The sequence below is a fragment of the Mesoplodon densirostris genome, chromosome 10 (genome assembly GCF_025265405.1).
Source record: "Mesoplodon densirostris isolate mMesDen1 chromosome 10, mMesDen1 primary haplotype, whole genome shotgun sequence".
Classification (NCBI taxonomy): domain Eukaryota; kingdom Metazoa; phylum Chordata; class Mammalia; order Artiodactyla; family Ziphiidae; genus Mesoplodon; species Mesoplodon densirostris.
Genome location: NC_082670.1, coordinates 82,400,142 through 82,415,132, shown reverse-complemented (window position 1 = coordinate 82,415,132; position 14,991 = coordinate 82,400,142). Strand labels below are relative to the sequence as shown.

General features: G+C 40.6%; 1 protein-coding gene across 3 annotated transcripts in view; it reads right to left on the bottom strand.

Moving 5' to 3' along the window:
* Positions 1-14,991, bottom strand: part of PTPRG (protein tyrosine phosphatase receptor type G) — a 744,445-nt gene that overhangs the window by 225,186 nt on the left and 504,268 nt on the right. For all 3 annotated transcript variants that reach the window (XM_060111286.1, XM_060111288.1, XM_060111287.1), the window contains exon 5: positions 6,852-6,947. In XM_060111286.1, the coding sequence (XP_059967269.1) occupies positions 6,852-6,947 (96 nt within the window). The remainder of the gene's footprint in view (positions 1-6,851; positions 6,948-14,991) is intronic.

Sequence of the window (14,991 nt, the reverse complement as noted above, 5' to 3'; positions counted from 1 at the left end):
AATATATAGAAACTAACCCTAGGAAGGCAATGCTCAAGAAAAAGACAGAGGCAAGCCAGAATGAAAAATAGCAGAATAATCCAAAAAAGCTTCTCCACCCACAGTCTACTGAGATGAAACCATTTTGGTGTGAAACTTTATAAAAATATTCTCAGACATAGATATAGCCAGATATTCTTGGCACTAACACACTCCTTTAAGGCCTCTGAATGCACTACACCTTTAAGAAGTTTCAAGCCCTAATGCTTTTTCCCACCTATAGGCATAAGCAGAGACACAGCCCTTTAAAAGCATGTTAGACCCAATGGAACCCCCGGGCAAAGCCCTATCCTCAATGGATCGGGAGTCTGAGAAACTTCATGTTCAATGTCCTTCACCATCTCAAAAGCCTTATACTTCTGCACAACCACCACCTTTCTTAGCTGAAGCTTACACAGCCACCTAGACATATCCTTTTCCAAAGCCCAAATCATTAATCTTGTGGTGGGATCCTGAAAGGTTTCCTGTAACTTAGTCCTACTCAGTACCTATATCCTGAACAACAACTGAGGTCAAGACACTGATGTGAGGGCCAGGGAAAGGTGGATGGTGGGATACAGGGAGAAGAGGAACAAGACATGGACCTCCACCTCCAAGAGTTTGTATTCTAGTATTCTCAGGTCCTACACTCCCTAGTGCCTGTTTCTAATACTCCTTAGCTACCATGTTATCAGCTTGTTCCTTTCCAATCAAGACTCTAGGGCCTAAATATGTTTCCACTGAATTCAGCTAAGTAATTGTACAATCAAGCCACAGTGGAAGTCACTTGCAAGAGATGCCGGTGATCAGTAGGTGAGTACTCCTAGACCTCAATGATCTCACAGTACAGAGGCTGAAGAAAGCAAGTAAAATAACAGCTTGGGGCTTCCCTGGTGGCGCAGTGGTTGAGAGTCCGCCTGCCGATGCAGGGGACGCGGGTTCGTACCCCGGTCTGGGAAGATCCCACATGCCGCAGAGCGGCTGGGCCCGTGAGCCATGGCCGCTGAGCCTGCGCGACCGGAGCCTGCGCGTCCGGAGCCTGTGCTCCGCAGCGGGAGAGGCCACAACAGTGGGAGGCCCGCGTACCGCAAAAAAAAATAAAATAAAATAACAGCTTGAATGCAAGATGTAATGCTAAGAGAAACAGGGGGTTAAAGGAAGGACAAATCACATCTCCCTTTGGTTGGGGGAGGGCAGGTGAGATCCAGGGAAGTGGAGAGAAAGGCACCCTTGGGGCTTCCCTGGTGGTGCAGTGGTTGAGAGTAAGCCTGCCGATGCAGGGGACACGGGTTCGTGCCCCGGTCCGGGAAGATCCCATATGCCGCGGAGTGGCTGGGCCTGTGAGCCATGGCTGCTGAGCCTGTGCGTCCGGAGCCTGTGCTCCACAACGGGAGAGGCCACAACAGTGAGAGGTCTGCATACCGCAAAAAAAAAAAAAAAAAGGCATCCTTGCCAGCCCTGGGTGAGTCATCAAGAGCTCCTCCTCCTGCCTTCTCAACATCTATAAATAATCCCAGGTGCTGCCATTTCATTTAATTACTAAGCCTCTCCAGATGGAGAAAAATAATTAAGCAGTCGGTACCACCAACATGATATAAAGAAGGCATTAGCAACTTTTGAAACATTTGAGTTTTGAAGTTTGCTTTCAACAATGAAGGAAGGGCAGAAGTGAAGAAGGCCCAAATGCCTGAGTGACAGACATTAGAGAAAACCAAACGACAGCAGTCAGAGAGTGGGTAGAAATTTAAATAGGAAAAAAGCAAATACTTGTGCAAAGGGGCTCAATCCTCCCAGAAGAAGCAGAACCGCTAACATTAAATGAAGAAGCCTCAATGGAGTTGGTGAAGATAGGTTGTCAAAAAGAAATACTTTTAAGACAACCTAAAAATTTATTTATTTCTTAAATGTACAAGAAATATGCTGTTGACTGGGCCTCTGGATGCAGACATGATAAAAATTTTAGCTTTGTGTCTGATGCAAAGATTCAGAAGTGATTAAACCCAAAAGGGTCTAACAAGGAAGCTGGAAAGAACCACAAGAGAAAAGTTTCTAAATATAGATGCTCTTAAAGAATCATGCATTGGGCCTCCCTGGTGGCGCAGTGGTTGAGAGTCCGCCTGCCGATGCAGGGGATACGGGTTCGTGCCCCGGTCTGGGAGGATCCCATATGCCGCGGAGCGGCTGGGCCCGTGAGCCATGGCCGCTGAGCCTGCGCATCCGGAGCCTGTGCTCCGCAACGGGAGAGGCCACAACAGTGAGAGGCCCGCGTACAGCAAAAAAAAAAAAAAAAAAAAAAAAAGAATCATGCATTTATAATTCTAAAGTTCAATGGAATCAGGAAATCAATAAAAATAAAATTTCTGGCATTCAAATAACAGTAGCAACTGGGTAGTAAAACACCTGAGGTTTCCTCCCCATAACATGTTCAAAGATAATCATGTGCTTCCTCAAAAAAAAAACAAAAAACCCCACAAAAATCAAACCTATAAAACCACAGTAATCAAAATTATAAAAAGTTTGGGGATCCCAAACTTCTATGAGCATCAGGCTGAAAGCCATTAATAAGGGTGCACAGTTCAAAGACATTTCGATGCTGGTGGGAAAATGGAGGGACGTGTTCCAAGAGGAATGATGAAGAAACAGATTGGAAGAAAGAAAAACCAAATCAGAACCCAATTCCGAGGGCGATCATAGAAGATTCTTGATCTAAAAAAATATAGGTCAAGTGGTAGTTCTATTTTTAGTTTTTGAGGGAACCTCCATACTGGTCTTCATAGTGGTTGTACCAATTTACATTCCCACCAACAGTGTAGGAGGGTTCCCTTTTCCCCACACCCTCTCCAGCATTTATTGTTTGTACAAATGGACTTATTTACAAAACAGAAGTAGAGTCACAGATGTAGAAAACAAATTTATGGTTACCAGGGGTAAGGGGGGTAGGGATAAATTGGGAGATTGGAATTGACATATACACACTATGTATAGCACAGGGAACTCTTCTCAATACTCTGCAATGGCCTATATGGGAAAAGAACCTAAAAAAAAAAAGTGGATATATGCATATGTATAACTGATTCACTTTGCTGTACACCTGAAACTAACACAACACTGTAAATCAACTATACTCCAAAATATGTTAAAAGAAAAAAAATTAGGTCAAGTTAAAGGTAAAGGTCAATTTGAGGATTGAGTACTCTCTGCTCTATACAGATGGTCCCTAACTTAAAACTTTTCTGACTTTATGATGGTGTGAAAGTGACACACATTACTTCAGATTTTGATCTTTTCCTGGGCTAGCGATATGGTGAGATACTCTCTCCTGACGCTGGGCAGGGCAGTGAGCCGAAGCTCCCAGTCAGCCACTGGATCACAAGGGTAAACAACCAATACTCATACAACCATTCTGTACCCAACCATTCTGTTTTTCCCTTTCAGTAGAGTATTCAGTAAATTCCATGAGACAGTCAAAACTTCATGTTGTGTTAGACTTTTTGTTAAAATAATAGGCTTTGTGTTAGACAATTGTGCCCAACTGCAGGCTAATACAAGTGTTCTGAGCGCGTTTAAGGGAGGCTGGGCTAAGCTATGACGTTCAGTAACTTGGGTGTATTAAATGCATTTTCCATTTAAGATATTTTAAACTTACGACGGGTTTATTAGGAGGTAATCCCAACTTAAGTCGACAAAGATTTGTAACCTTAAATCAAAGCTATTTAAATCTTTTTGAGTTATTTTCAAAGCCAAGCATCCTTCGACAAATTGCCTTTTCATTCCACTGTCATTTCAACTGTCCTATAAACCTAGGTTTTCATTTCTTACTTCTTCCAACAGATAACCCAAGTAGAGTGTTATCAGAATAATATATTAAGAGAGCATTTTAATAACTTTTGGCATTTACATTTCCACAGCAATTCAAATCAGGCTAACTAGTATAGTGGAGATTCTATTTTAACAAAAAGAAAATAATTAACTTTGTACTAACGTAAATTAGCTAAACAAGCATTTATTTATCTCTTTAGTGGTTTAACAACAAATATCTCCATCCCTCGCCAATGTCATGTTTTAACTTCTTTATTTTAAAAATCCTTTAAAATCAGACTTTCCCCTTCCTTTCCCCTATATCTTCTAGAAGGCTGCTAGTCCAAAGATGTGTGAACTAGAATAAAGGTGTTCCTTCCTCGAGATGCATTACTAACATATGTTGGAAAACTGTAATAAATATTCCAGTCAGGAGTAGCTATGAAGTGAATGCGCCTTCCAGCACTGTGTGGGCCCAAACGCGTAAAACCATGTGGGGCTGCCATGATTTGTTTTCTTCCATACCTGGAGGCGAACCTTCCTTTACTAGGGTTCACACAAAGCACTCAGGGGAAACCTGGCTCACTATATTTCAGCACTGAGACTGACCTTCAACTCTGTCTGTAACCAAAAGATGTCAGGCACTAGTCAAAGTTACTGGGGTCCAGGTTGGAGTCATGATCTCAAGGTCATGTTGACAGGAAGTCATGAAGAAAACCGCCTAGAGACTGTGTTACCATGGGAATTCACACCCCCTCCAAAGGAGACAGAGAGTCACTACTCAGATCTTGATTACTGCAACATCATCAGGAAATTTTATGTAAAATCTTCCATATTTAACTGAAGAAAATAATTGTAAACACTATGTAGCATCATGCCCATGAGCCACAATAGGACCACCTGCAGGCAACCTATCCTCTCAGCCAATATATGGTTCCCTGGTCGACCATGTGTCTGCTAGGTTTGTGTTTGCTTTGGTGTTTTGGAAACATAAGAACCTCATCATATCTAATCACAGCAAAGGCAGTGAGAGAGCCAAAACAACCCAGCATAATAGGCACATGATCCGGAAGAAAAAAGAAACAAAGATAATGAAAAATGGAAAGTGTTAGAAAAGTATTCTAGTGTGTGGAGTAAGTTGGCATCAAAGCTATAGCAACTGCACAGAAATTAGCCTTGCCTAGACATGCACTTGTAGGTCATTCACATCCTATCACTCTGGAAAATGAATATGTGAGTTTATGAGCACCAAGTCAGACCACAGCCTTTTACAAGTGGAAAAGTTTCTCTACTCATGTCTTTCTAGCCATTATCACATGGGACTGTGACAGCGAGGTCCTCCTAGTGGGCAGGAGCTGACTGTATTCATCTTATATATTTAATGTAGCAACTGGTACCGTAGCTGGCATTGAATCACTGCTGAAACAATGATGAATACCTCTTTAATACCAAAATGTAAGATGCCAGGTTTGAATTTGGAAATACACATCAAGATTTCTCTATTTGGGGGAGAAATACCAAACTCCCAAATTTAGCATTCTTATTAGAAAGATTCAAAACACAGAGATCTCAAAATACAGGTTCTAACGAGACTGCCATATTAAAATAACAATACCGTCTTCTTTCCACTACATGACACAGTGTGAACTCTGATGTATAAATGCATATGTGGACTTATAAAGAAAACAAAGAAAGCAGCTCAATACAGCTGCTATCTAAAAAAAAAAAAAAAGAAAGAAAAACTATTCTATTTTATATTATGTGCCCTCCATTTTGTGTCTACAGGACAGCAAGCCAAAATTTAGAGGACTAACTAGATGAAATACACATTAAATTTCCTTGTATGTGAACTACTCTCGTGTCCTGGAAATACTTTAAAAATCCAAAACCTAGATTTCACACTGAGGTCTTTTGCTGGTTTGTACACCAATATGCCTCCCCTGCCCAATACTTTAATTGGGCTTACATTTAACAAGAGTTTCTAGAGCTGGAAAAATAGAAAGCTTTTGGGTAGAGCACGCTGTGAAACAGACCTTCCAGTACTCATAAAAACATTTTTAAAATTTATTTTCTATAAAAAGGATGACCTATAAAGTAGAACCTGGTTGGACTGGACATGGGTGGGCATGACAGGGAGGGAGGCAGGGGTAGGTTTGATGGCAGGGCTGCAGGAGTAGAGGTCCAGCAACATGAAAAACAGTGTGCTAAGAGGACAATAACAGAAAACAAGAGGTAACTATGTGAGTGGAAACTGTCTAAGAATGGAAGTTCAAGTAACCTCAGTATTGCCTAAGGCAAAACAATCATGGTTTAGATACAGAAGGGGTCCAGACAGAACCCAAGTGAACTGCCAACAGCACAGTGCCCAGAACAGACTTCTGTTCGTGCAGAGAAGACACATATACCACAGGGTCTCCATCCCATAGAAACAGGGGTGGCTGGATACAGATACATATTTTATTTGGCATTTACCAAATGTCTACTGTGTGCCAAAACCCACACTAGGGACTTCATTTAATGAAAATGTACTAACTTGGAAATGGTCCCAATAAAAATTTTAGTTATCATGGGGATTTCTGGGGGTGGGGTGGGGTGGGGTGGGAACGAGGTCTCTTTAGATAAATGACCGATTCAGTTTATTAACCTACTTGCAAGTAATGTCAAATTTAAAGTTGCTCAAAAGAAAAACCACTTTTTTTTTTTACATCAGTCTCTTAATATGCTGTAGGAACCTGTTCAAAACACTTCAGCAGTGAAGTAACTTAGATGATAAATGTGTTCTTCAATCTGTGCACCAGTCAAGTAGCAATAAAATCAGAATAATTCATGCAAAAATTTTCATTATGTTTCTAAACATACTTATTTACATTTTAAATCACACATTAGACAATATGAAATATCTTTCATTTAGACAGGTGTGAACTAGAAAACAGATGCATTCATTAAACATGGAACAATTCGGTGAATTAAAAAAAAAAATGCTCAAGAGAACTCTTTGGTTGAAGTATCAATACTTGAGCCCACTGTTAACTTACTTGAAAAAATATGGCCATGGCTCCGATTATTCTGTTTTCAGAAATGGCAGTTTGAAAGCTGTCAAAGTCATCTGGATTGTAAAAGAAAATCTGCATCTGTAAAAGAACAATTAAAAAATGTATTAGGAAAATACATTAGGAAAACCTATGCAGAAGTAGAGAGAGTAGTACAATAGACCCAGATTCCCCAACATACTAAAATTTTGTCAAATGTACTCATCTATCCGTACTTTTTTCTTTGCTAAAGTATTTGAAAGCAAACCCCAGACATCATATCGTTTTACCCCTACATACTTCAGTAGGTATCACTAAAACACACATCTTTCCACATAACTACAATGCCTTCAGGCCACACAAAATAAATAACACCAACACCTTCTGATTACTTAATACTCATGTCATGGTGAAATGTCCCTATTAAGAAACAAAATTTTAATGGAGTTAAATACCATGAAGTAGGAAACTAAGACTGTGAGATTCAGTCCTTATGTTAAAATTATAAACGCTTAGGGGCTTCCCTGGTGGCGCAGTGGTTGAGAGTCCACCTGCCGATGCAGGGGACACGGGTTCGTGCCCGGTCCGGGAAGATCCCACATGCCGCAGAGCGGCCATGGCCGCTGAGCCTGCGCGTCCGGAGCCTGTGCTCCGCAATGGGAGAGGCCACAACAGTGAGAGGCCCGCGTAATGCAAAAAAAAAAAAATTATAAATGCTTCAATGGACACATCTTTTAGAGATAATGCCCATTCTAATGATGAGAATCTGAGGGGGGCTCTCAGTAGCTTTGAGAAACAGTCCAAATGGACTATTTTAGTCAATCAAAAAAGAATATAATGGTAATGATAATAATAATGCTTTATATTTTACAGTTGGGGAAAAGCCATCCCATTCATGATTTCACTAAATCCATCTAACAATCCCTGTGAAGACTGAGCAGAAATTACTACACTCAGTTACAGCTGAGGAAATAGTGCTTCAAAAAGTTGATGCCAACTTGGTTAAAAAGAAACATCTGTTGAAGAGTGTAAAGTCCAGGTGCTCTCATCCCAACCTTAAATACCTTCTCTTACATGTGGCAAGGGTTTCGCACTCAAAAAGCAGAACACGGATAAATCAACTTAAAATAATTATACAATTTTAATGCCTGCACTGCACATTCCTCAATATCTGAACAATTCAGAGAACAAAAACAACCTACAGAGTATTCTTGAGAGACTACATATGTGATAAAAATAAAAGATCTGGGACCCAATTATAGCTTCTTCGTTTACTTGCATGTGAGCCCTCAGGCAAGCCAGCGAATTTCTAAGCATCATTCCTTATATATAGAATCAAGCACTTACCCTTGGTGGGATGGGTGTGGGGATCAAACACATACGTGCAGGGTACAGTGTGCAGCACTATGCCTGGACCTTAACTGTGCTCCACAAATCGTCATCCTTGTCACGTTAACTTTTGGCAGGCATCTTAAGATTTCTAATATGAATGTGATTGCACTGAATTTTCTAGAATGGCCCCTACTCTTTACAGAAAATCAAATCTCCTATATCATTAGCTCTCTTCCATGACCTCTATTTTCCCACTTTTCCAAATGACATGTTCTGAACAACCACACCCCAGATGGAGTATGGAGACTTGACACTAAATGATAAATTCCCAATGGGAAAAGGGAAGTCAGAGAGACAAGCTGAAGTACACGTCAAAGGTGAACAGAGCCCTGCTGACTGAATTAACCAAGATGTTAAGAACAAGGTGACATATCTTCTCTGAAGGGTATATTGAGGGAGCCCAAATCAGGACACTTTTTAGGAAAAGTTAGATAACCAAGTGGATGGGAGAAGGACGGGTAGATTCTTGTGGAGAATATTCTTTCTTATGGTGAATTATTTTCCTTAGACTCTGCATTCCCACTGACGCTGGCAACCTCTTATAAATGTGTTGCCTTTATGTCTGGATGGCTACAGACATCATGAATTTACTCTGAGAAAAAATCCATTCAATGAGGTGCAGATTAAAATAGTTTAATACTGGGTGAATTGCTTTGGGGACAATGCCACCAATCCAAGAAAGAAACTCTGCACAAGTACATTCAGAAAATTACACGTCACTTTCCTTTTAAAACCCAGGCCCTCAAATGAACTAAGTTCACAGAAGATTTTCTTATTCTTCAGCCCATGAGCAGGGGCGGCATTGTTTAATGCATCACCTGAATAGTGTGTGATACAAAATACTTTAAAATCTCTTCAAGAGCATTTTCATTTATAACTGGATGAGGAAATTCATTTTTAGAAAATGTCTTTGAGTCATGGCTCCACCCATCAGGATAATAAAATGTCTCATAAAGAGAACAGCAGCCATAGGTCTGAAGTATCAGTTTTCCTTGCTATTTCTCTCAAGTTGTAGTCTATTGAATTATGTTAACTTTTAAAGATATCTTAAATATGAAAGTAAATAAGTAGATGGAGTTTTGCCGAGAGGGCATTGGACTTTAAGTCATTTTGTTGTTATTGTTCATGAGACAAATTTAGGCACAAGCTAGAGACCTATTTTACAGAACATCTTTGGAAGGGACTGGGGTGGCTGCTGAATATTGCGAGTAAGCCCATCAACTTTCTGTATCTGCTCACAAGTGCCATGTGTTCAGAGCCTTCCTTCAGCCTCCCCCAAAGTGCGTTCTTTCTAATAATGTGAATCGAAGTCAAGCTTAGTGTATAGCAATCCTCTTCCTGTAGAAACATGGTGAACTGAAACTGAAGAAAAGATCTGGGAAATCGGATAATAAAGAGATCTATTAACTGTTCTTTATATTCTTTACCCACATCACCAATTTATATTTTACCCATTTGCATTCTTCCTCTCTCCCTCCAAGCAATTATCTTCCCTGAATCACTTAATAGTTAAGTGGGAGAAAATATGCCCCTTTACCAATACATACTTAAAGAGTATCATTTCTAAGAATAAGGATATTCTGTTACATATCCACAGTAACATTATTAAAATTAGCAAGTTTCACTTTGATACAAAGTTTATTATAGATCATTATTTGGTTCTTGGTCCAGGAATCCAATCTAGGACCTAACTTTGCATTCAGTTGCCATGTCTCTTTATACTGACCCCTCCAATTGCCAACTTTCACCTGGGACAGTTACTCAGCCTTTCTTTTTCTTTATTTGGTAGTTTGAAGGGTGCAGCCTAGTTATTATGTAGAATTGGGGTCGGTCTCATGGTTTCTCATGATTAGACTCAGGTCGTGCCTTTTGGACAGGGGACCACAGTTGTAGTACCGTGGCTTCACAGAGCACCAATTTGCCCAGCAGGAGACCCTTCAAACAGATTCCCTTGTCATTTTGCCATGTTCCCATCATTTTTTATTCTTTAGCACCTCCTTATTAGCTGGCACAGATGTTCTAACCTCATCTTGTATTTCTCGTGTTCCAGCCCTGGAACTGGCCATTTCTTGACTGAGCCCTGGTTTCTTTTAGTGAGGAATGGTATTTAAAGACCAAACAGTTTTAACTCAATATTTTCCAAATATGTTTGATATTGGAACACTTTGGTTCTTCAAGAAAACTGTACAGCTTAAGGCTCTGTACGTCTATTCCAACCAGGACCCAGAAAACTGGGTCAACTTGGTGTAAATGAATGTCCCTCCAACACAAAGAGTGCCATGAGTTATGTAAGTCTCCCCAACAACAGAAACAAACTGCATGAAGGTCAACTAAAAAAGCCACTGGTAGACTGTGGGTACCAGGGTGCAACTGAAGGACGAGTTCTATAAAGTATTTCAAACTCATGAGCGAGAATCATAGGCCTGGTGGATCATTTAATTTTACCTTGTGTAATGGCTGGAATGGAAAAATCTGCAGGAATTCCTCTAGCCAGATCAAGGCGATAGATAACATCAAGTATAATGTGGCATAACCTGACATTTGGAAAATGGTATTCTACCCCATCACTGACCAGGAAGCATGTGCTAAATCATACATATGGAAAATGGCCGAATGGATGACAACACCATCAAGTAACGGGAGGAAGATGAGATGGGTTCTGTGAGAACAGGGTTGACAGCAGTCAACTCTCTCATGCTATAGGGTCCTAGTATGATGTATACAGAGTCACAATAAAATGCCCACTTGGCTGCCCTTTTCTCCTACCTTGTTCTATTTCCCCCCTTACATTTAAAACTGTCCTAGTTGCAATTTGATTTAAAACTATATATATGCCAGGTTTCCAATTTGTATCACTATCTGTGTTAAGCTGAATAAATAAAAATCAACAAATCTGAAAACGACGGCCATCTGTACTTTTATTCATGTTGTTATTTTTCAAATATTTATAAAGTGCCTACTGTATATCAGGCACTGTACTCTCATTCATTGATACTCACTGAAGTAGGTACCACCATGATCCTCATTTTACAGCCAGAGAAAAGAAGGATTTCTAAAATTACACACTCTTTAGGATGGAGGGTGGGGTTGGGATAAAACCTAATTGTTCCGATCCTAGTCAAAGCCTTAATCACTGTGCTTCCTTCCTGTAGGCAAAAAAATTTGCTTAATGCCTATTATGTATAAGGCACTATGACAAATGAAGACAGTTTGCACTTGGGAAGATAAAAATATCAATAATAAAACAAGGTTAACATTTTTTTTTGAATGCCAAAGTTGAGTTGTAGATACATGTACCACAAAAACGCCAGAAGTAGTAAATGGCTCACGGTCACGTAAGGCATACACTAAATGAATACAGAATAATACAGGCAATGGGCAAGAGGGGATATTTTCTTGAAGGTGGACTTCCTATTCTCTAATGTGGTAGTTGTTTGTGTAAGTCAGCTCTCACATCCCTGTCCTGATGGCGGCAAGAAGAAATGATCCCAATGCAAGAGTGGAAAATCCAGCAGTACTTTCTTTGGTGATTTAGAAAGCTCTACATTTTAATTTCCTCTCAAAAACTTACATAACATTTCTCTAACGCGCACCCCTCCTCACATACATGGCCCCCCAAAAATTCATGATGAATTAAGGAAATGGCATGCAGAGAGCCCAGAGGAAAGGCCATCTACCCATAGATTCATCACACGTTTCCAGGAAACTGTTGTTCATCTTTAACAGAATGGAAGAACACATAGGAAAAGCTACAAGAAAAGAACAGGTGAGACATAAACACGATGAAATAAAGATGGTGACTAGAAAGGCAAGAGCAGAATTAATAAGAGGCCATAGATAACAGAACTGAAGAGGCAAAATGTATTTTCCTGATCATTCTTGGGCCTACCATGTAGTCAGCCAGTTGAGAACATGGTAGTGGACAAAAAACAGTTGCCTAAGAATAAAAACATGTAGCAAAGACAAAGTAAAAATCCCAACACAGTTCATGATCTGCTGGTTCCACTTCTTGGACGATTTGCAAATGATGGTGTCAGAATTAAGGTTTTGGATAAGAGGTTCTTACTCTAACTTAATTTTTAGATTATGCTGTACCTTCACTACTGTATAGCCAGATCACACACACTCAACACAGCATGTTCTAATCCTTTCATTCTGCCACTGCCATCAGACAGGAAGACTGATGAGGGCAGGAAGGCTACCTGCCTAGTTAAAGGCTGTGTCTTGAACAGTGCTGTTCTTGTAAATACTATTAATTCATATTTTGGAATGAATAAAATGAGTGGGAGCTCTGGGTAGCTAGCTGCAAGGACAGTCCAATGATAAAGCCCCAATCAGTATAATGAGGTTCTTGCTATCTCTAAGAATAAATAACATAAGATGAGTAGCAGGGAGAGATCAGGATACTAAGAGAATGAATGGACTTAAACTGCTGGAGAAAATGTTCAGGAAGGCCCAGATATAAGCCCAAATCACTATGAAATGGCTAAGTGGACCCAGGTATGGGTCTGCTAAACCCAGATTATATTACTTTCTCTTTCATCTGCAAGGAATTTCAAACCGTTTTCCACCCAAGCAACTCTAGTCTGAAATTTTAACACTCCAACACAAGAAAATCTATTCACTTAAATTATGGAGAAAAATGATAAATACACACTATGTATATTATATAACAAACACTCTGAATTCAGAACTATGATATGGGTATTTTGTTTTATGTCAATGAACAGTCTTTACTCCCAGCTACTTTTTTAAAGGGTCATGATTATATTGTTACCTCTGTGATGGTTAATTTTATGTGTCGACTTGGCCCTAGCTATGGTGCCCGGTTGTTTGGTCAAATATTATTCCAGATGTTGCTGTAAAGGTATTTTTAAAAAAATCTATGACTACTATTTAAATCCCTAGACTCTGAGTAAAGCCGATTACCCTCCATAACGTGGCGGCCACGTGCAATCAGTTGAAAGCCAGAGCGTGCCCTAAGAGGAAAGGATTCTGTCTCCAGATCGCAACACAGAAATTCGGCCTGAGTTTCCAGCCTTGAGACTTAAGCCTGCAACATCATCTCTTGCTGGAATTTCCAGCCTGCTCTGTACATTGCACACTTGCCCATCTCCACAACTGAGGAAGCTATTTCCTTAAAATCTCAATCTCCCTCCCTCTCTGTTTGTCTATCTCTCTGTCTCTCTCTCGTATATAACTCCTACTGGTCCTATTTCTCTGGTGAACTCTGACTAATACACCCCTAAATGTCACTACTGATTTTAAGCAAAACACACCCAGACATATTTATATGTGTCTGTGCATCACATTATAAAACGGTTCTGCAACCCTGTTCCTTTTTGAGTTTCTTTGAGCTCTGAGCTCTATCCTCTTCATTCATCTCTTTCTAACAAGCTTCTCCCCTGCAGAATGGGACTACATTCTATTATATCCTACTACAACCCAGTTCACACTCTCGTGACTTACAGAAAAATATCCATGAACTTGACAGACAACACAACTGGGTGATATTAAATGAAGACCAAAGGACATGGGCTACAGTATCAGACCTGATTTGTATATGGAGGACACCTGAGATCTCTAAGGCTCAGTGTCCCCTTCTGTCACATAGAGGCAATACTGACCTCATGGGATCACTGTAATAACGAATCCCTACTCATGTGCCTGGGAAAAGTAAGAAATTCAACAGCTCTCACTTTTTATTATTATGTATCTTTATTACTTTCTTTATGACCAGAATGGATATGTAAATAAAAGTGAAAATAAATTGTTTGGGTCTGTCAACAATCCCAATGAGTCATGCCACAAGGTGTGGCAAAGAAACCTGTGTGTGGGCTTCACACAGCCTTCATTGGAAGAATATTTTTAGAAGAACCGTGCCCCAGAGAACAGCAGGTATTCAACATCTTTACACGCAAGGTAGCATTTAAATAAACATTCTGAAGCGTTTGCTTTATACAGTATCATTAATCACAGAGTGCACTAATCCTTACTTATTCCCCTTGCTCTGTAATATGGAAGTATCTTCAACTATATACAGCAGGAATCCAAATTTTGGGAGCAGAAGAACCCAAATTGCACAGCAGGTCTATGACTCCTATACCATCAGGTGTCAGGGTGTTTTGGGGATCCCTTTTAAAAGTCTCTGCGTGGGCTTCCCTGGTGGCGCAGTGGTTGAGAGTCCGCCTGCCAATGCAGGGGACGCGGGTTCGTGCCCCGGTCCGGGAGGATCCCACATGCCGCGGAGCAGCTGGGCCCGTGGGCCATGGCCGCTGGGCCTGCGCGTCCAGAGCCTGCGCTCCGCAACGGGAGAGGCCACAGCAGTGAGAGGCCCGCGTACCGCAAAAAAAAAAAAAAAAAAGTCTCTGCGTGTAACTTGTTTATGCCATTATAAGTCTATTTATTAGTTGACTTTTGGAATTTCTGGTTCGGTGATTCATCTGACTAGTCAAACATTTAACTTTTGCCCTCGTCTCTTGGTAGGGAAAAGTTCAGGCTCTTGCTTCCAACAGTAAGGGATTTACTATGCATGATTTGTTGAGTTATTTCTTACAGTTCAGCATCAGTTTGGACATAAATGACGCAGGTTCAGCATCTGGCTGCATGTTGGCTAGATTCCCTCATCACGGACGCAGGAAGGAGGGTAGTAAGTTCCAGCTCTCCCATTCGATAGCTGTGTGAGCTGCCGGTTGAAGTTAGTCAGCCTCTCCGTGTCTTAGCAGCCCCATGAGGAAACTGAGGATCAAAAGTA